Source organism: Apostichopus japonicus, chromosome 15, assembly GCF_037975245.1.
Source record: "Apostichopus japonicus isolate 1M-3 chromosome 15, ASM3797524v1, whole genome shotgun sequence".
Lineage (NCBI taxonomy): Eukaryota > Metazoa > Echinodermata > Holothuroidea > Aspidochirotida > Stichopodidae > Apostichopus > Apostichopus japonicus.
Window position 1 is genome coordinate 1,673,336 of NC_092575.1, and position 22,310 is coordinate 1,695,645.

The following is a 22,310-nucleotide window of genomic DNA, read 5'->3' on the forward strand; positions in this document are numbered from 1 at the left end:
CTGTCTATTAAACATAAGTACTTTGACCGTGTTGAATCATGCAAATTTGAAAATCTTAGAAAATATGTGGATATTATGTACTTGTCTAGTGGCTTCCTTTACAGACTCACAGCAGGGAATGAAACCATATCAAAGTTAACACGTGATTAACATTCCTGATTCCCAAAATGTCTCAGGTTCAAACTAGTTAAAGTGATGAATATAATTAAAACTCCACAATATCTTCACAATCCCCAACCCCCCCCCCTCCCCGACTCTTTGTAGGGAATGATAACATAGCAACATATTGAAGCAAAGTATTAAAATGTAACCAGATATCTTTATTTTCCACGAACCACCATTACACCCGGCCAATCCTTACCAACCCTCACCCCTTCCCTCCCCCTGCCCCTTCTATTAAAAATCTACTTAACATATTTTATATAATAAAATGAATAACCAAACGTCTGCATATTTAACACTCACCTTTCCTCTGTGCATTCAATATTTTCAGCTGCTCTACGTTGCGTGGATCTGCCAAGAACTGTACCATTTTAATGTAGGGTTCTCTACCCTTCGCTGTTAGCCTATCCCAGGGCTTCGGTCTGGCCAGGATGTCGCTGACCGACCCCTGACTCATCCCCAAGACCAGCTCGCCAAACAGACGCTGTCCGATATTTAACTGAGTGAGAAGGTCTTTGATCTGTTTGGCTACTCTGGACGTATCGATCCAATGGTAAGATTCTAACAGCTGTCGGTTAACGTACATGGAGTTATTGCTCCCGGAGAACGGGGAGTTGAAGGGAGCACCGTAACCGTGGCCACCGACCCCATTACCGAATGTGAAGAGAGGGCTGGGGCTAATGTTACTGTGGCCGGGCGGGATTACAATGATTGGCTGGATAATCTGCGACTTTTGATCATCCGAGCTGGACGAAGCGTTCTGGCGCTGTGAATACGCAGCCGCTACCTCTTGGCCTATCATTGACGCAAACGCCTGAGCCTGCCTTATTCCGTTGTCCGAACCTGCAAAGAAAGCCAGAATGCATGCTTGAGTCAAAACACTCTATTTGGTACAGTCAACAGAAAATTTCAACCTTTTTTTTCAAATTTTCTCCCTTAATGCAAGAGACATCAAGTTTTCTTTATGTTTTTTTTCCTTCTTTTTTTGATTTGTTTGTTTTTATATTTCTCTTACACAGGGCAACAGTGCTGCAGTTCTTTTAAAGCAACGTAATTGTTTTCATTTCGTGTCGAACACTGCATTTTACTGCATCTGTCTCATCTCCAAAGATTTTTGTACCTTTCGTATCTTAACCAGCACGCATTTTGGCTTTCGATCTGGTCATTGTGTAGCGAGAATTCCTTCTCGTTTGCATCGGTGATAATCAACATAATCTCATGCATATTAAAGAGGATTAGATGCAGCAAAATGAAAATGTCCGCAATGTGAAAATAATTAGTAAGTCTCCTTTCTACCGTGAACTCAGATGACAAGATTAAAAGAAAAAGAATACTACAAGCAAAAGAGTTAGAAAAGAGTTAAATTTGAATAGTACAAAACTCCTTTTTTTTTTGGTCCGATGAGCTTCAACCTATACCATACAATTCCTTTTCTTCTCTCTCTCGTAGAAAAACTATATAAGGATCAAATGTTTTGTTTTGGCTAAATCACCTAACTTGACTTTCAAGAAATTTTAGACACTCATCATTCTGTTTCTACAACTGCACTTTGTCTCATCCTTGTGGTATCATTCTCAAATATTAATGACTTAAAGATCTCTTAATTAGACTGAAAGGGGAATTCAATTAAGTGGAAATATCATGGAAATTATAAAAATATTATCAGGCCTACACACACGTCATGCTCAATTCCTGTACACCTTTTAAGATCCTCTCAAAAGTTTCTCTTTGACTGAAATTTATGTCTGATGTAAACCTGACTCTATGACAACTCTGCGAAGTTAATTAGCATTCATCTCTCAAGAAATTCTACCAGTTCAAACCATGCATTGTCTTTTTCGATGTGCAATTATTACTAATAAGATAAGGACATGTTTATTATCCCCTCCACCCCCCTCACCTAAAACACCTGAAGTTTGTTGCATCCAACCGAAACTTTGACGGCATATACTGCACTGATCCACGCAGAGCTCTCCCTCTCAACTCATAATTCACCAATATAAATTAGAAAGGGCAAAAGGAGGGCCGACTGCAGGAGTGAAAAAGAGTCCAAGATCCAAAAGTAAATAATTGGTAAAGAGACATAGTTTTATATTTCTCACCACTGAGGTCCGATTTAGTCACTTTGAGGGTGGTATTCTCTGTCTGAAGTGTCCTGTTCTTCTCCAGAAGTAACATCTCCAGGGACTTTCCAGGACCCTCCGTCTCCCCCTCCTCGGACCCATCGTCAGCACCGTTGGTAAATTCAAGCGACTTCAAGATTCCCAATTCTCTCTTCAAGTCCTCGTAGTCGCTCTGCGATTGGATTTTCTCCTCCTGAGAATTTGAAAACGGTTTACAAGACTACTTTGGACAGCTCGTCTTCGACGTAATGTTTACTACATGGAAAATTCCTTGTTTTCTCTGCACAAGTTTCAAATGTTCCTTGTATAGCTCAATTTAAACAGTATGATATTGGAATGCCAGATTAGTGCAAGTTGTGAGCCAATTGTGTTTATGTTTTTTCTTTTTGGCTAATCAGATTTATATATTCATTAAATCCTCATAATACAATGTCTCTATGGGGTGAAGTTAAAAGGCTTACAACCTGCCACAGAAATGAGGTTAGTGACCTTATGGTTTATATCGTATTAGTTACACAATTGGATGATTAATCATAATAACTATTTCTACTCGGACCCTCTGGTGCGTTACTCAAATACAGTATTCTCCATAAAGCCACAAACTCGGGGAAAAAGAGAGATATATACTCATGGGAAAAAGGAAATATATTTGGCATGCTTATAGAGTTTATCTTTACCAGTTTTTGGAATGCTGTAGTTTTCGCTTGAAGTTGTTCTTCCAGCCGTTGTGTCTTCTCCATCACTGATTCTCTGAGTTTGTTATTCGACGTCTGTAATTTCTGGACCTCCTCTACGAGCTGAGATATCTGTAAACAACAACAACAACAACAAATTAAACAAGTCACTCAGGCTGTTTGTTTTCTTCTGCTGTTGACAATCACCCAACCAGACACACTATACTCCTCATAAAAGAGTCTTTGTTTTCTAATTAGCACCACTCTTCTAATATATCATCATAAATAATATCAACTATAGCTTTTTCTAGCTGAAGCAAGTCGGTATCAAAAAAACATTGCCGTTCAGAGCCAATATTATTCAAGTACTGATACAAACACAGGTACAATATATTGATACAAATAGTATGATATATTGATTGGAATACTATTACGATATATTGATTCCAGTACTATATAGAATGGTATATTGATTTGAATACTCTGTACAACGTACTAATTGGAATATACTGATACAATGTCCTGATAAGAATACTAGTACGATATACTGTTGCGAATACCTATTTGAAATACCCAACATGACTAATCTCTCAACTATTAAATCAAAACTTACTGTAACTTGACTTTATAAAAGTAATCAACATTGGAGACAAAAAAATTCAACATTTATTTATGGATGGATTTGCTCACCTCTTTTTCCTTTGCTGAAAGTTCTAATTCGAGGCTGGATCTACTTAAAATATCGATGGCTTGCTCCTGCAGAAAAGAAACACAAAATAAGGAATCCTAAGGAAATCTGTAGTATGTTTTGCTTATCATACTTTGAGATAGAGAGGTAAGTATGTCTTATGCTTTGCTTATCTCCACCATGGTTTTGGGATGTTAAGCTTAGCTTATCAAGCTAAACCAGAAAGCTAGTTAGCTTTGTGATTCCTTGCCATACAATTTGCTCAAAATTAAAAATACTGTGACCATCTGACTTTTTCAGTTATTTTCAGTAATGTCAATTTTGTCAGAAAAACTGATAAAAAACTATTTTTGATCACATCAAACTACAATTCTATATGGATCATAACTTCATTTCACTCAAGACCATTTTGATCCTAGTCAGAAGATCCACTCATCTTCCCACCCCATGGATACAAACGATTCTACCAAATAAATGCATCCGACGTGAATTTATCTTGGGTATGACCTGCATGGGATTGATTTTATGGCAAAGTTCGTACCAGGTTAGGAGCTTTCTGCATCTGCTCTGCCTGTTGCAAGGATTGGCTGGCGGACTGAAGCTGTGACCTTAGACCTTCGAGCTCCTTCTCTATGGCAGTGTTTCGTTGGTTGGCTCTCTCCAGGTCCGTCACCAACAGTTCCACCTCGTCCGATCTGTTTCAACGAGGAATAAATAATAAATGTCTTCCAATTCCTACAGAGATATCCATCGATCAATTAATATGATTCATGAGCTGATGAATAGTACCACCCTCGGGTCAACGTATCTTACGACACATTTTCGTCCGTTCTTTCTCTGTGACGACCTAAACTTTCTCTTTTTCTTTCTTTCTTTTGGCCTCTTTTTTCAACATTTGCATCCATCAAACCTGATTCTTATGAACATGTATTATTCCTTCAAATATTAGGATTTCAAAAATTTCATGTCCACAAAGTCCTAAATTATGTAACCACTTGATAAGGACAGACAAGGTAATTCATTATTTATGACAGTTTCAAGGCCTTGAGCATAAGATGATGGATTGCGAAGATATTAAGTCTGTTGGTGTGGAACCTTCCTTTCAAGTAGCTCTCTGACTATGGTCAACAAGATTACTAATTAAACCTACCGGGAATTATTGAAACTAAAGATTGTGATTGATCAAGCTAAGGCCAGCAACATGTTAGATTCATTCGCCAAGTGAATGTCGACGAGTGAATAAACAGTGAATTTGACGATCAACATCTTGTCACAAAGATGCATTTCATGTCGGTATTTATCGGGGAATCAGGTTTAAGTTACACCCCTCTCCCGACACCCCTCCCTACCCCCCCTCTAATTCTGCCTTGTGGAGTGCTCATACACCATGGAATAAGCAGAGCAGCTTTGCCTGGTAGAGTTCTGAATAAATACCTCAGGGTGATTTTTGACATTTAATCAGCAAATTGGAAAAACTTAAATATCAAAAAGCATCTTAAACTTTACCAAAATCAATTAAATACAAGTTACTTCAACAACACAATTAGGATGGCTAAATTTTCATCCCTTAAACAGGACAAAAGAAATAATTTCAACTACAGACACATCGTTCTTAAACTTCTATGACCTTTGACCAGTGAAACCCTAAACTGTGTAGGCCAGTCTCTAGTAAGAGTAGTACTGTGAGATAAGACAGTCTGCGATTTTCGTGACTAACATGACACGCTCGTATCTACTCACTTGGCAGCAGAGCGCTCTTCATTCTTAGCCTTGTAGTCAAACAGTTCTGACTGTGCGCTTTCCAGAGCTGTAGAACAAACACACCGACATGTAAGAACACTCCTAGTCAAATCGACAAATTAATAAAATGCTCAAAGTTTCTGGCAAAGATTTCAAACCTTGCCATTGATAGGGGCATGATATGATAAATATTTAATTAAAGGAGACTGTTATAATCTGATGTTCCATTCTTCGCAGGGATAATCATTTTTTATTGCCCCACCCCCCCCCACACCCCAAATAATTGGGTCCAAAATAAATAGCTAAATAATGCTTTTCATATTCACACAAACTGTACCACAATTGTGATAAACCTGATCTTACCTTTCTGTAACATTTGGTTTTTCTGTTCGGTTTCTCCCAGTTTGGTGGCAGCAGACAACTGTTTCTCCTGTAGGACACTACGATCAAGAAGAGAAGATATCGACATGAAGGTTGTGACACCTGCGAAAAACATGGTTCACGCAAACATATTGCTGCATTTCAATTACCGTTATTTACCCCCCCCCCCCCACCCCTCTCTCTCTGTGAATCAATGTTTGCCTCTGTGCCTGCAATACATGATGCAGTACATTTTGAAGAGCCCTAAAGAATTCAGAGCTTCCCTACTCAATAAAGATATCAAAACAGCGGTGATATATCACTTGCACGCAACTACATTTATTTATCAATTTACTGCCCGGGTAGGCAAAGATCGGGACAAAATAAAGTTTAGCGCCCTCACCGCTCCTTCTCCACAAACTCCCGTTGCAGATCCCTCTCCTTCTCGTCTGCTTTGGTTTGGGCCGCGGACTCTAACTTGTCTTCCAACTCCTTCAGTTTCTCTCTTAGGTTTTTGATTGTCACCTCTGGAGGACAAGAAATTTAAAAAAACAAGAACATAAGTTAAAAAAGAAAAGAAAACTAATATAAGTTTACTGACCTCTCTTGATACAGAAGAGCATGACTAGTGCAGGGTACTTTGGTTGTGAACAGACAGCTTCAAACATGTCACATCCAAAAGTGTTGGTATTTTTGTAACATGAAAAGCTAAAGGTGATTTCTCTCTTATTTCAAACAGAAATAAGATCATAACTGTTCTTGGTGTCCTTGGGACTTCAAAATTCAAGTTAACCAAAGTCTGAATAAATAAAAAATGAGCTAATATATGTACGGCAGAACCAAATAAAACAGATTACTTGGAAAACAATTCTTGGCATAAAATTGAAAGAAAAAAATACTGCAAAAGAAACACCAATGAAAGGCTTCTTTTCATTTGATTTTTCTAGATTCTCAATTAATGACCCATTAGTTGTCAGAAACCCTTAACATCCAATAATTTAGAGAGCAGTTATCTAAGGGAAAAGACTAATAGATGGTGGACTTTTTTATTCTCATATAATTTTTAAAACATTGGAAAATAGCTCTCAACTAAACCAGAGCCTTTGATATGAAACAAGTTTCTTTTTTCTTCAAGGTCGAACTATTTTGGCCAATTTTAAAGTCAAGACCAAATGTAAGACTTGCATAATAGATACCCAATTGTTTTTTTTTCTTTCAAAAACTTTTCCCTCCTCCGTAATACTAAGCAGCAGAACGGCTACTATTATACACAGTGTTATCTAGAGACCTTGCAAACTTGTTCCCATGACAAGCTCGTCTCACTAAAATGAATCAACTATCCAGTTTAATATCTGACATTATCTCACGAGGAATGTACATTGTAACAAGCATCAGTCAAAGGAGACAAACCTTTCATCACTTTTAATTTTTCATCCTCTCGCTCATATCCAACGATTTGACTTTACCTCTGTAGGCTATCTGGAATGATTGATTTCTAACGAGACATTTTAAGAGGGGCACGGGGGGGGGGGGGGATTTGAGGAACAGAAAGAAAAACAGAATTTCTTTCAAACAGAGAGAATATATTTGAAGGGTGTACATAACTTGATTAATAACCTATCCGTCGATGGCAACTTCTGAGGGAAAGCAGCTTTTCACGGGTAACAACAACCTCAAATGTTGCATGTTAAAGTTTGCAAAATTTGATCCCCATGGGTAATTAGCGGCCCATTCGGTAAAGAAACAAGTTTCTTAATTTGATAACGACGGCTCTCCACAGACAAGACATCGCCCACGACATGTTTTGGAGATACTTTTCTAAATCAGACATCAAACCAAGGTACCGAATGATCGATACAATAATTTTTATCAGGCTTCAAGTTTTAAAATTAAGGAGCAAGAACGACAGAAAAAAAGGGGAACAAATAAAAAAAACATGAAAAATCACTCAAGAAACTCCAGTCGTTACTGGGGAAAGATATGTTCTTTAGCGGTGCAATTTACTGGAACACTGGTGAAATAATAATGACTAGTTTAGCCGAGTTATGGTTCTACAAATCAGAAATAAGGCTACGTTCATCTGAAATGAAAAGATTTTGGGCGGCTTGTTACATTAATGTCACAACAGATGTTTAAATTCTTGAGAAAAGTCGCAGTAGGGAAGACTACCAGCTGCTGTAACTTTAGTCAATTACTCGCTGATATGTATAGCTAACAATGTTTAGCATGAGAGACCCAAAAACAATTAACCCGATGCAATATTCATTCACCTTGGTTTTTGACTTCGGCAAATTCTTTATTGTATTCGTCTAACGTTTCTCTCAGTTTCTGGTTTTCTATCTCCAGGTCCTGTGCCTTTTGTGCTCTCTTCTGTTGGTTCATGCCATACTCCAGGGAAGAGGTGGGATCTAACCAAACAAGGATTCAAAAACACAAATTGAAAAACGAAAACAAAAAGATAGAATTGGCTGATTGGAAAAACAGGAAAGCACGTTGCTCAAACTGATGATACTAAGCAATAATATCCCATCATCCTGAAATAGACTGTCCTTGGTTTGGATATTTAAAAGTACAATGAACTATAGACACCTTGTAAGGTGGGGGGTAGTGGGGGGGGGGGGGGGGTAAGGGGGGATAGGCTGCCCTTTATTTCAATCCAAGCAATGCGATATCATTGGAGATTAAGGACAAGAAGTAATATGCCATGATGGGGAAGGGTAGATGCACAATGCATTGTGTACAAGAGAAATATGGATCGATTTCTCATACAGTCAGTGTCTTACAAATCTTACAAAGCCCATGTTGATGATAACAGATTGCCAGACTAATACACAGAGCCTCAAACTTTGTAGACATTATTAAATATAGATATATCACCTGGCACATCAATCAGCTTCTTGTAGATGGTCAGAAACGAAGCCTCCGCCGCCTTGCTCCTCTTGGAGAGGTTGTCGATCTCGGACTGGAAACTTTTCAAGAGACCCGCGACAGCACGTCTGACCTCCTGGAGGATGAGACGATTATCCGGGAAAGAAAAAGAAGAAGTAGAAATGTGATGAATGGATGGTCAAAATCTGAAAATGTTCAGACAGTTGATACAAATTCACATTATTTTAACATGTATACATCAAAATGTTAGTTTTGCAGTTGAATCACCATGTTCAATGTTCAACATTTTCAAGATACATCCAACTGTTGTTTTTTTGTGGTAGCATCATCATGTTCACTGTTTAAATTCACATTACTTTCATAGTAGATCGAAAAAATGTTATAATCTTTGTAATGCAATCACCATGTTCAATGTTGCAACATACTTGCATGATACATGAGTTACTGACAACCAATATGAGCGATAAAAGTCTCTTATAAAGGATACAGTATGTACATACACTTTAAGTCATCTTAATGTGTTTTTGTAACATATTTTTGGTCACCTCCCACTAACCTTACTATATAGAGGGATGTCCTACACGCCATCAAATGGGACATAAAGCCTGGTTATCCTTGTAGGAAATACCGGGCTTGAGGCAATAGTACTTTGTGCCAATCAGCTACTAACACATTACCTCTTCAGGCTCAATTGCTCTTAACAAAAGAACAGTTGATGTCTGGACAACTTGTTCTCCATACCACAAAAATGCAACTAATTGACAGTTGAAAGAGCATAATGATCAATGCCAGTGAATAATTTTAAGCAATTTCAAGAGGTAGTCCGAAGGACAACCAAACAAAGAAAGGTTGGTAGTCCTGCGCAAAACCAGGTAGTCCTTCCAAATTTCGGAGTAGATTTGACAATGACTCGAATAAAGGACTAGACAAGATGTGGGACTAGTCAGTGATGTATTGATTTTCTACAAAACTACAGGTACAGGATCGTCGCCATCATCATCACCACTCTGCACTGTAACCACAGGATTTTCATCATCATCATTCACCATCATCACTCTCTACTATCTCCTTTTCAGCTTCCACAGCGGGCGTCCTCTTCCCATATGGGGGCTGGAAGGGGCGTCTCACACGTTTGACAACTGAGTTCCAGAAGATAATCGCCGGTAACGGGTCGAACTCTTTAATGCTCGGCCCTTCCATCAGTATCCTCAGGGTACTAGTTAGTGCGGTACTTGTCAGCTGGTTTCTCCAGTCGGTTTTCACGCGTTTCATCTGACTAAATCCCCGCTCACATTCCACAGAGTGAGCAGGGATTGTCAGGATGAGATCCACCAGTGAAAATAGATTTTCAGCATCGACTCTATACTTGACTCCAAGCTGCTCCCATGATGCATTGTACACTGGTTTGTAGCTGTGGAGAAAAATGGAATAAGTTCAAGTTAGCTGACTGAGTTGGTGCTGTTATACTACATCACTAGGAATAGTTCTAAAGAGCTTGGTTTGCATAGATAGGGGGACAGGGTGATATAATTATTATATAAAACAAACAAAACATTTGATTTGTTAATTGAGAACTCACTCTGTGTAAGCACTTTCTTTGACACTTGACCATTCCATCTCGATTGAATTTGTGTTCGTGCCAGCTTTTTCAAGGACTGGGCTGAAGTAATCCACCAGTTCTGCAATCTCAGCATCACCAAAGTCTGAAAGAAAAGAAAAACAAACCTACTGGAGATTTGGAATACTGAACTACATTTGATCAAATGTCAAATTTGTTCATCATACCATGTTACATGATTCAATCATGCACACAAAAAACCCACCTCTTTCTGCCTCAATGGGCCAGGACTTGAAATTGATGACTTTGGCTGTTGTATGGCATCAATGTCAAATCTAATGTTGATAGCCTCTGTGATGCTGGTGACTGCAAGATCACACTCGGCTTTGTTGATTGGCTCTCCCTCGATCTTGTGGCCATGGAACGTACCGTCAGTGGCTGCCCTCTGGAACTGTCTCAATGCAGGTCCTTGTCTTTAACAGAAAGAAAAGTGAAACTTCAGTAATTTGAGCGTATACATTCAAAATCAAAACCAAACAAGTTCTGATAACTAAGGATAAGAAAGTAGTGGAGGTAATTGTCAGTCACTTACTGTGATTTCAACTTGTCAAGAGAGGTCACCGTGTCTTTCACAAGTTTGGGCATTTCAGGTAAATTCATGTCCATTCTCTGGAAAGTACGAGAGAGTCGTCCCAGGATGTTGGTTACATCTACCATGAAGTGGAGAAACCCAAGGAATGGCCTGGATAGCAATAACTTGAGGAAGCCAGCACTCTTTCCTTTGGAATCATTGCTTGTCTGGTTGTGTTCTTTGATCTGAGAGTGTTAAATAAATAATTGCATGAAAATACAATAGGCCTAAGTTTGTTGAAGTTATGATAATGGTGATGTTGTTGGTGACAAGCTTAAGCATTAAGTACAAAGCAATGATTACCTCCAGGAGATGTTGCACTATCGCAGGATAACCAGACAACAAGTTGGTCAGTGCATTCTGTGTGTGACCAATCCATCTTGTTCCACCTGTTCTGGTTGGTATGAACCTGGTAACTCCTAACGCTTCTGCTGTGCGTCTTAGCAGACCTCTATTCAGAGTACTGTTATGGTAGAATAAGAAGATGTTGATAAGGAACTGGTCCATCTTGCACACCATCGGGACATTCTTGGATGCCTGCTTTATTGCTAGCTCAAGACGATGAGCAATGCAGTGTACTGTCTGAAGCTTTGGTTGATGTTCCTTCATGCGTGCTCCCACACCACTCCTCCTTCCAGTCATGACCGATGCCCCATCACTCCCAAATCCGACCAGTTTGCTCCAAAGTTCTGGCTCCTGGATACCACAATACTCGTGAAGTGCAGCTATGATCTCTCCATAACAGTTAGCAGCAGTGGCCCTCTCCAACTTCTGAATGCTGAGGAATCTGGTTGTTACCTTTCCATAGTTTGAATACCTGAAATAACAAATATAACAGAAATATGAGCTACACATCAGTATAATGCTTAGTTTCTTTGGGATCGTGAATGGATAAAATGAAAAACTAACCATCATTTTGAAACCTAACAATAAATTGCAAGAATAAAATTTGATTTGATTTGTTTATGAAAAAATACTGGTATAGGCTCGAAATATGCATAAACTACAGTGTGTTAGGCTATTTAGAATAACCCCGAGATGTATAACCAGTTTAATTAAAAAATTTCGGTATAGGCTCGAAATTCGCATATACTACAGTGTGGTAGGCTATTTTGAGCCCCCCCGATCCTGGCATGTAAAATCAGTTTCATAAAAATAACATTCATCTGTAAAAAATTATCGGTATTGGCCCGGAATTTGCAAATTTTACAGAATCTCACACAGCATGTAAACTTATTTAAATTGCAAATCATTAATCTGTTTAAAAAAATTCAGTAGGCCTATACTATAGGCTCCAAATTTAGGACAGGTTGACTTATTCACATTGATATTAGCACTGAAAATGAATTGGGCCTATAGCCTACTGTATGGTTATTGATTAGAACGCAGGTCTGCCAAACATCCAACCACCCCCCCCCCCCAACACACCACGTCTTTCAGTCACCGCACATGAGAGATGCTTACCGTACAAATAAAATGATCTGCTCCACTACAGCCGCATCCGTGGCTTCATCACACATCACAGAGAAGAATTTGGAGTCTGAAATTTCTTTCTCGAGGTTTTGCCGCTGGATCTCAGAGATCGCGTCAGTGAATTCCCTGCATTTTGGTTCGGTTCTGTAGGTCTGACCAACATCTACCCCCTTTGCCTCATCCAGGTCACACTGCTCCACAAAATCCGCGAATGGGCGTGCCTTTTTAGCCAAGAAATGGCATGTACGAAACATGACTTCCAGTCGGTTGATTACCGTTTGATTCATCTGCCGGAGCAGCTTGTCGGCCGTTGACGTACCGGGAGGGGCCTCGGCAGCGCCTTTCGCGGCCACCGCTCCGGTGTGGGTTTCGCTCTTTGCATGTTTGTGGAGGCTTTCGATTCTCAGTGATGAACACCCTTTCACAAACTCGGTTTTGCCCATGGCTTGGCCTGTTGATGTAGCCCATTGCTCACAGATGTTGCAGAACATCAGCGCTGTTTCCTTATCGTAGCGTAGCCATAACTTGAAATTAGGGTGAGCCAGCCAGGAGTTCTGAAATGAACGCTGACGCTTCGTCCGGTCATATTCTTTACCTGCCGCTCTCTTTTCCTCTGCCGATTTGCTCTTCTTCTTTGGCGGCTCTACATTATTCAAAAATCGCCACATTTTCCAATACAGTTATTCACAAATATTTACTTCATACGACGGTGCTTTATTCAACTAGGTGTGTCAATTGTAATAGTAATAACGAACTCCTTAATCCAACAAAAACCAGGCATAAGCTATTCGCAACTTGTGTATTACGAACGCTGGAAAAAAATCCCGCCAAAAAACTTCGAGATTTAAACTTATTCGCGGTTTTTTTTATTTTTTTTTATTTATTATGGATGAATCATGACATTTCTCTCTAGATAGGCTGTATAAGTAGCCTACAACCATACTGTGATGATGTGATCGACCGCAACACGTGCGATCAAATTAAAATTAATAAAAAAAAACTTTCCATTCATAAAAAAGTTTTACTACCAGATTGACAATTACTCCTGTTTCTAAAGTGGTATATGCTAAACGTCATGTTATGTCATTAGTTTGTTAAAGTAACTTTGTGAATTGGATCCCACTACTTTGCATCAACAGGGCTATCTGGATCGCACATAATTAAATCGACTTTAGGCAAGTCGATGGCCTGCTTCACGGCGACCAAGTCAATGGAGATTTAGTGTGTGATTTCTCTCACATACAGTTAAGTCAATACGAGAGTTCCATTGACTCACTGTGTAAAAATAAAAGATCGATCATTCGCCGCGGGCAGCGCGAAGCGAAGAGGATGATAAACTATTACTGATTCAAGGTATAAAACATTTGCTGAAATTAAATAAAACAGTCCCTAAATAATTATGATGAATTAGCAACTGGTGGGGGAAGCAACGAAGGTAAACAAAAAGGCATTAACTTTAAGACAACTGCTTGAATTTTACTGAGCTGCTGTCGGCACCGAAACGTTGCAATGTCTATATACTTGTGTGTTAGGCTTGTCGATGCCGATGTACAAAACTTTTTGGTGGAGGGGCCGATGTACGAAACTTTTTGGTGGAGGGGGGAGGCATATGGCCTGGGGGTGTGATCGCGGTAGAATATAAAATATTTGAATGCAATCGGCAGTAACTTGGGACATTTTTTTTCTTTATTTCAACAGCAGTTGAGTCTGTTGTTGTTTAAATTATGAGGTAGTCCCGCCGGACTACCTGCCTTATTATTTTTAAAAAGTTTGGTAGCCCGACGATGTTTCTGGTCGTCTCGGACGCCCGGACGCCCGTTAAAATTATTCACTGAATGCTAATCAATAGTAATCAATAAGTAATCAATAAACTATAGCACGACACAAATCTTCTGGGAAAGCCACCCTTTTGAATAATGATCACAGCTTACCATTCTGAAATCATTCAAAAACTAAGATTCTTACAGACACAGGATTACCATTGAAAATAATGGATATCCCAAACTAAACTGTGCTGTCTGTTGTATAGATCTATCCCTACAGAACTGAACCACTATCGCAGTAGCTCCTATATTCCTTCGCATTCTCTCTAAACAGGTACTAATAGTAGACATTGCACTGGAACCAGTACTTAAAGGGTGTGAAGGCTCGCGCAAAAAGAAACGTCCCATGCCGGTAATCTGACCTAGTTTCTAATAAGGTGTACCAGAAATGTTAGACACCACCATCGAACCTAGAAAATACACACACAGCTTGCTACCGTCGGTAATTAGACACTAGTGTACAGCGTGTACAGTCAATACATACAGTACAGCTACGATCAATACCCACAGCAGTGCACATAGCAGCGTGGACATCTCAGGTCTAGATAAAAGATAACAATGTATCACGTGTCAAGTACTGTCTGCATTTTGTAGCGACAAGAAGAAAACATCATTTGCAAGCAACGGAAAGTTAACTTATTCAGAGCGTGGCACGCGGTTTGTGGCGAGTCTTCAATGCCTTTAAAAGTCATGGGACAGACTGTACAGTAGGCTATACACCTTTACTGGGTCTTTACGAAAGACAAGTAAACCATATTATTATGCTGAATGCCAACCTAGTATTCAACCACTTTCAAATTTAATCTTGGTCCATGGAAATAAAATCTTATAAAATGTTACCTCTGGAGTATTTTTCTTGAAATCTCTGCTCTGCTCCACCAATCTCTTTCTCGATGTATCACTTTCATCTTGTCTGTTGGCCAATTCGCTGGCTAGGGTATCAAGCTCTTTCTGTTAAAACAATAAAAAATATAAAAAATTATTATTTTTATAATTTTATTACAGATTGGACTTTCTTCGTGGTCATGGGGGCAGGAACTTGGACTGTGACAACTGTTCATTTGGGAAATTGCTGAACAGTATATATGGCACCATGTATCAATCTGTTCTGTGATGGACACACCCATAATGTTACCAAAAGGGTGCAGTAGGCATGGTATTATATGCAGGGCAATTTTAAGGATTATTTTCTGGTTACATTTTGGTTTCCAAACAGCAAATTTTCTTACAAGTCCAAAACAAAATGAAGCGCAATAACGAATTACCAGTATGTCACTGTAGGATGTATACTGTAGGAGAGATGTGTAGACTCGTGAATAGAAACCCAGCTTTGGAGGTGAAAGTACTATATATGCAAATGAATTTGATGTAAAAATCCAGTCGTCCGCCAGCCTACTGTACAGTACCTACACTGCTGGTTTTGGTTGTCCTACAAGATATTTGGCCTTCTCATATCACCATTATAAATTTGCCCTGAAATGGGGGTGGGGGGGGGGGGTGGGAGGAAGGAACACCTAGGAGGCACAGAATGACTTACAGTGTCAGACAACTCATTGGTTAAGACTTGAACATTACTGAACCATGGCCATATTATGCCAATGGGTCGTACTGATGTACCACTAGTTACGGTACAGTGGAGATATGCTTTAAATTGTAACAGTAACAGCCTACACATGTATATATGTAGGTGACCAATGCAATATTAATGAGATCATCCTACAGTATATACTAAAAATATGAACATGTTATTTATGTTAGCCTGGGCTGCTGTACATACATACGACTACTGTTACGGCCTTTAATATACAGTACAGCGTATATCTCAAAAACAGTTTTTGGAGTTTAATTTTGGTAAAGCTTTTCATGCAAGTTCCTCGATCACTTCATTAATTATATACAGTATAAGCATTTCGGCACACAAAAGGGATGGGTGAGTAACTGTTTACACTGTACTCTGCAGTACAGTGACTGCATTGTAGTTTTAGCTTCTAACTTTCATCTGTTCTTTTGAGAGTCACCCTTACATGGTTTAATAGCACACATATATGTACAGTACAGTACTGTAGTGTAGTGTATAAAAAAGTTTCTTTACACAACCTCATTTTGAAGCTGTGTAGACCTGTGATAAATAAAAAATGTTATCATCCTAATATTTAGCAGATGGGGAATTTTGAATCATTTGATCAGAAACCAATATCACAAATATGATTTATAGCCATTATCTAAACAAAATCTAACAGATACTACATACTGTATATGTATAGTAGTCTGGAATCTTATCAAAATGTCTTTCTTTCGTACATACTGTACTGTAGGTACAGTAAATACTCCAGCTGCAAGCACTGACTGATCTAACCTGCACATCACCAGATACACTACATACAGATACATAGATATAAGCGTGAAATTAATCAATAACAATTCTATTACATTTCTGACTCATAAACATCTCTGTAATAGCATACCTTGTCAATATAGCTCTGTTAATGATCAGCCAATCAGAGGAGAGTATTATGATAGATATCAATCAATACAATCAATTTACACACTTCCAATGGGACTCTCTTTTTTTGGGGGCAGAGAATGCATAAGTAGGCTTTACAAAGCCTGATGAGATATGCTGTAATATTAATAGGTTAATAGCACAGTACAGCTTAGTACAGTATATATACCAATGGTATATCAGTCAGGGGAATACTGCAGTTTTAAGTATACTGTAGTTACATGTATATATCATATCTCTCCATTGTTATGTATACTGTTTCAAGTTTCTTTTCAACAGATAAAAGTAATGTGCATGTATCTACTGTACAACAAAGGCAAAGCCTGTGTTTTATCTAGATGAAGATAAAGACCTTTAGTATGTACATTGATTAACCGGTTAAAAAATATTGTTTTCAAACCAACCAGCGATGACAAAAATTTTTTTTTTAGGAGGGTCGTAATCTATCTACAGTAATAACGATCTCATTTGCAATGTTTCATCCAGATGGTTTCATCATAACATACTGTATATATGTTTCTGGTAACAGTGTAATAGATCTAAATAGGAAGTTTGTCAGTGTAGGCTGTACATTACACAGTAAATATTATACATGTACAACATACAGAATTTACTGGAAGGTTCGGGGCAGAAACTAAAAGAAATTAACAGCATTCCAGCTTGTTGACACAAAGCATCACATATATACTGTATATACCATATATAATTGAGATCTTATGCTGTAACTTAACTCATAAAATGACTGCCCTGATCATACCTCTAACCAGTGCCAGTAAACTGCCCTTGGGACGTAATCAATGGTTTAATCTTTACGGAATATCATCTCCCCATCCATCATACAAACACTTTAAAACCCATTAATTTAAGGAGGGACTGCTCCTAAATTAAACAACTAACGAAGCAAGTCATTCACATCTGCAGACTAAGACAAATAATATGACAACTTCAGAAATTACTGGCAATAAATCTAACATACAGTACTGTACTCCATAGGTACACTAGAAGTAGCATTACAATTCACTGTACAATATAAGGACTATTATATGCAGTAAGTATTTTGAATACGAGAAAGCTTAAAAAGGGAAAATTCAAAGTATTTTTGGTAATTATCAGGATGTGAGATTAGCAACAACTTCTGCAGCCTGTAGGATATACTGTATACATCAGGCTTGCACCACCCAGACAACTTAACTACTGCATCCATTGATACAATGGGGACACTCATCCAAGGTTAATATTAAAAGCAAATCCATAAATCATCTTGAGTTGATTTTTATGGTAGAAATACTTGTGATGCACAACTTTTCCTAAAATTCTTACTCCGTAAATTTGACAAATGACGCATCAATTACTTTTCTAGGTACAAGCTTTTTGTCAGCTGTTTGGTTGTCTATCATGTAATGTCAGTGATTAGGTTTGCTTCAACTTCTAAAACTGGTCACTAAACTTTTTTTCTGGTTAATTCAGAATTTTACCCATACAGGTACATTCACTAAACTTAAAGTTAGACAGGTCTGTAGGTCTGTTACTTGCTCCTAGAACCAATTCTATATCACCAATCTTCCCGCACCCACCCCCCCCCCCCACACCCGAACCACTATCTTCACCTTTGGATGAATAACCATCATATCCCATGGGATGCTCACTTGCTTAATAAACAGTACAGTGAATGTAAGAATGTTTTGACAGCACAGAGCACACTGTACTGTAAACAATATTGATCTGCAATCAAGGCAAGAATAATCATCACTTCAGCTACACTGCTCTAGAATTCTCTTATACTCTATCCCTAAAAAGATCAAAACTAGATTCCACACTTAATTCCTCAAGAATATTATTTATTGCTCTACACACACACAAACACACCACATATGAAAACTTGCATACTTATATAATACCCACAATGCACTGTGCCAATGGACAGACTAATTACATCTGCTCAGCAGCGGGTCTCCACATCTCTCTCTCTCTCTCTCTCTCTCTCTCCACTCCCGACCAGTTTTTGAGAGAGCTCAAGAATTGATCGTATCAATCAATCTTCCCGGCCTATAAATTCGTTATTTTCCTTTCGCATTTATTACCCACTAGCCCAGCTCGTATTGATCCCTTGATTAGATTTCCATCTGCCGTAGTGGGAGGATATCAGCAGAAATTGGATGGTTATTGATTGGTTCGGTGTTGCTGCCGCTCCAGGGATTACGTCTCTGCGCGGTTCAGGTAGCCAGGGACTTTACTCTTTCAGGGTTTGATAACCAATGAAGAATTATTGATTACATGGATTTGTGGCAGGGACAGATGGAGGGGATGCTTTTAACTCCGCTGCCATAAAATTGATCCGTTCAATTTGCAGAAATATTGATGTTTTCTAAAGTGGAATAGCTCGTAACTTCAGCTACCTGACAAGGTAGCTCCAGAGTAGTAGAGAAAAACCGAGAAGCACTCATGGAAAATGCCAAACCAAATTCTCGAAATCTGAATTCACTTGACCTGTCATTACGACAGCCTAGTTTCTTAAATCCTCCTTGGCGTAATTCCAGCTCATCTCGGGTGATAACAAGAACGAATATATATACTTAACAGTACATTTTGTCGATATGCAAAATATCCCTGGAACTGCCTCTACTGAACACATGTATGCCCGTTACTGTAGGAGAGAACATACTGTATCTATGACAAACTTCTGATCCGGAGGTCATATTTTGAAAACTCCAAAACGTTGTAGGAAAAATGCAATATGCCAAGAACCCTACAAATGATTAAGTCTACAGTAACAATTAATGAAATTATGTTTCTTATTTTAGAATACAATGTTGTATGTGATGCTGTGTCCAAAACATGTTACGGACTTGATTGCTGTACCGATGGCAGGTACAGTATTGCACTTAAAAAAACTCGAACCAATATATGTGAAAACTACACGTTAAGATAAACAAGATACTATAATTTAGATATTATACAGTTTTCTGGCTTTTCTCACATGACCATCAATTATGTAACAAGTCAAATGACTTTGTGATTGTCCAATTAATTCAAGAAATACAATGGTAAGTGTTGTATCAATCATGTATGGTGTGCCATACTGTACTTGTATCTGTACCTCTACATGGATGGATATGAACAAACATAATGTAAAGCATTAATGATTGCTTAGTCTTGCTCAGATACTGTTATGCTACAGTAGTATGCCTGCAGTCTGTGCCATGCACTTCACAGTGTAAATTTGTACTTAGTAAATTTCTTGTCACTTTGTAAATTTCTTAAACACTGTATCTATCAAAACTGAACGCAATTGACTAAAAGTTGTTGAGTTTTATCTTCTTACTTTTCTTTAACAAATTAAGATCGATAATGTTCGTGTAACTTTAAAACAATTTAAACTGCAGACACACTGTCTGACAGGCTCGTCGTAACCAAATTGCATAAACTTTATGTTTTCTAATATTTTTTAAACTACTCCATACATTTACACTATTAATTTAAGGGGGAAAAAGAGGGATTACATATATGTATTGATTTGGTGATGATCAATCATACTTACATAATATCATTGGCATACGAAGCGCCTAGTCGATATTTTATTGATTACTACCGGCGGCCCGAGACGGTGACATAACATTCATCATCAGCATGAGAAGTAATATTCCAAGGTTACATAATTCCATACAATACGCATACATGTAGTATTTACAGGTAATTCTGTAAGGTACCGTCTAGTTCATGATACTAGATGCGATATATATATGTAAGATACTTATGCAAGTGGTCACAAAAAATTTGAAGGCTTAAAGCTGTAATTTACTCAAGTCCAAAAAAGCCCTCTCACTGTTTCAATTGTCCAATGGCATAGAAAATTTCATACGAAAGACGAGCAAGATTAGTTTACACTTTCACTGCAGTATTTTATACCTAAACGGTAGCCAGTATACAGTAGGCCCAAATTATAGCACGCTATAATTGCTAGAAGTTTTCAAAAAGTACTTTCCTGGAGGTGTGTACTCTCCAAATTGTTCTCAGACATTGTTAAGGAACACACAAGATGACTGAATGTCCCAGTGAGGAAAATTTCCTCAGAGGCTCAGAGGTTGTCATAAAAACACTTTAGGAATTTTGACCAAAAGGTGACCATATTTGAATATCTAGTATATTTGGGGCCAATACAGCATACCTTTAAATTACCTAAAATCACCATTTCATAAGTAATGTGTGGCATAAAATAACATTTCCCTAGTAGAGGGAGCAATTTGAAGGACACAAAAGAATTATATACCCAACAAACCCTCTGCATTACGTTTTCTTCGCATGCATCACCAATCGCAACCGAATATGTGAAATTGCAATACCCAACACATTGTGGCTGTCTATCTCAAGAACCACAACATAACTAAGACATTTTAATGTCTGGAATCATTAAAATGGTTCTTCAAAAGAACACAAACACTTGTTGGTTTATTGAAATTATTAAAATCAACTCTTTCCTAATATTAAGACATCATTTTTCTCAAAATTGATGACAATTCAACACTATTTGTCCTTGGCAAAATTTGTAACGTAAATTTTGTAGTGCAAATGATATTTGAGGGAATTGAGGCTATTTAACTCTTATAGCATTTGGATGACATAATAGGCTTATCTCCCAAATGGAATGTAAACTTTTTGTAACTGTTTTAGGGAGCCAAATATTGATGATGAATGTTGACTTTGTGTCCGTTTGAATAATACTAGCCCTCTGCTCTTTTCAACTCAGCTACGGAATCCAGCTCTCTGTAGTTCCAATACCAAGCAGTCGTTAGCCTCCTTTACCTTACAGTGTAAAATGTGACCAGGAACCACACATACAGTAGTTTCATTTGATACAACCCAGAAAGCAGCAGGGAAGGGATTTCACAAGAAATTTGGCAAATTTAAACAATGGTATTAAAGTCTGCTATGTATTGACTTACACAAATTTATGTAAAAATCGCAATTTAGGGAAAATAAAAGTTACCATATTATATGATTTAATCATGTTCTGCAAAACGATGACATTAATAACCACTCTCAATCCATTTCAGGTTTAGAACTCTGAAGCAAATTAGAAATTATTATTTTAAATAACAAAACTTCCAAAATTTATTTCCATGTTCCAAAAGTCCACCTACTGTACAATATTGTGATTAGAGATTAATTTGCTATAATAGAAGATATTGCATTATTTCAAAAATTTCTTTCCATTTCTGAGAAATTTCAAAGAACTAAAGTTCTAAACACTTCACAATCTTAAACACATCCTCAGTAGCCAAAGACCATTAGTTATGTTTGGATATATCCGCAATCTAGTTCAACGAATCAAGAAAAGAAAGACAAATTTAAACTCTTAACAGTAGTTATGAAATCTTTTATTCCAAACTGTCCTAAATTTGAGGTTCAAGTGGCATATGTAGAAACCATCCTCAATTGAAACGCATCCAATTAAATCCATTCCTAAAAAAATTGAATTGATCCCGGTCGAAAACTATGCACATGTAGCAATCGATAACGACCACGAATCCCATTTCCTGAATGTTATTGTTAATGTATTCGGACAGCTGTGTATGCAATGGTAATCAATTAGGCGCAGAGGGAAAACAAGGGGTCTGCTTTCCTCCTGTTTGTTCGGCAGGGCAAAACAACTCACCGGAGCTGATAGCTAAAATCAATTAAAATTGCT

The 22,310-nt window shown here is 38.1% G+C and overlaps 2 protein-coding genes across 4 annotated transcripts in view; both read right to left on the reverse strand.

Annotated features, from left to right (window-relative positions):
• Nucleotides 1–22,310, reverse strand: part of LOC139980789 (protein CASP-like) — a 43,652-nt gene that overhangs the window by 16,354 nt on the left and 4,988 nt on the right. The window contains exons 2-12 of one of the 2 annotated variants that reach the window (XM_071992723.1): nucleotides 14,962–15,072; nucleotides 8,625–8,751; nucleotides 8,018–8,155; nucleotides 6,151–6,274; nucleotides 5,751–5,827; nucleotides 5,388–5,454; nucleotides 4,189–4,342; nucleotides 3,650–3,715; nucleotides 2,963–3,091; nucleotides 2,265–2,478; nucleotides 466–1,005 (exon numbers count right to left, since the gene is read on the reverse strand). In XM_071992723.1, coding sequence (XP_071848824.1) covers nucleotides 466–1,005; nucleotides 2,265–2,478; nucleotides 2,963–3,091; nucleotides 3,650–3,715; nucleotides 4,189–4,342; nucleotides 5,388–5,454; nucleotides 5,751–5,827; nucleotides 6,151–6,274; nucleotides 8,018–8,155; nucleotides 8,625–8,751; nucleotides 14,962–15,072 — 1,747 coding nt within the window. The remainder of the gene's footprint in view (nucleotides 1–465; nucleotides 1,006–2,264; nucleotides 2,479–2,962; nucleotides 3,092–3,649; nucleotides 3,716–4,188; nucleotides 4,343–5,387; nucleotides 5,455–5,750; nucleotides 5,828–6,150; nucleotides 6,275–8,017; nucleotides 8,156–8,624; nucleotides 8,752–14,961; nucleotides 15,073–22,310) is intronic. The other variant, XM_071992724.1, reaches the window with a different exon arrangement.
• LOC139980793 (zinc finger protein 862-like) lies at nucleotides 9,819–14,140 on the reverse strand. Of its 2 annotated transcripts, XM_071992729.1 has the most exons (6): nucleotides 12,290–14,140; nucleotides 11,129–11,642; nucleotides 10,787–11,010; nucleotides 10,460–10,667; nucleotides 10,216–10,339; nucleotides 9,819–10,047 (listed from the first exon to the last, which is right to left on the reverse strand). In XM_071992729.1, the coding sequence occupies exons 1-6, from the start codon at nucleotides 12,964–12,966 to the stop codon at nucleotides 9,953–9,955; spliced, it is 1,842 nt and encodes a 613-aa protein (XP_071848830.1). In that variant the 5' UTR covers nucleotides 12,967–14,140; the 3' UTR covers nucleotides 9,819–9,952. The 2 variants fall into 2 exon arrangements, with proteins under 2 accessions (XP_071848830.1, XP_071848829.1); XM_071992728.1 differs by having other exon boundaries at nucleotides 9,904–10,339.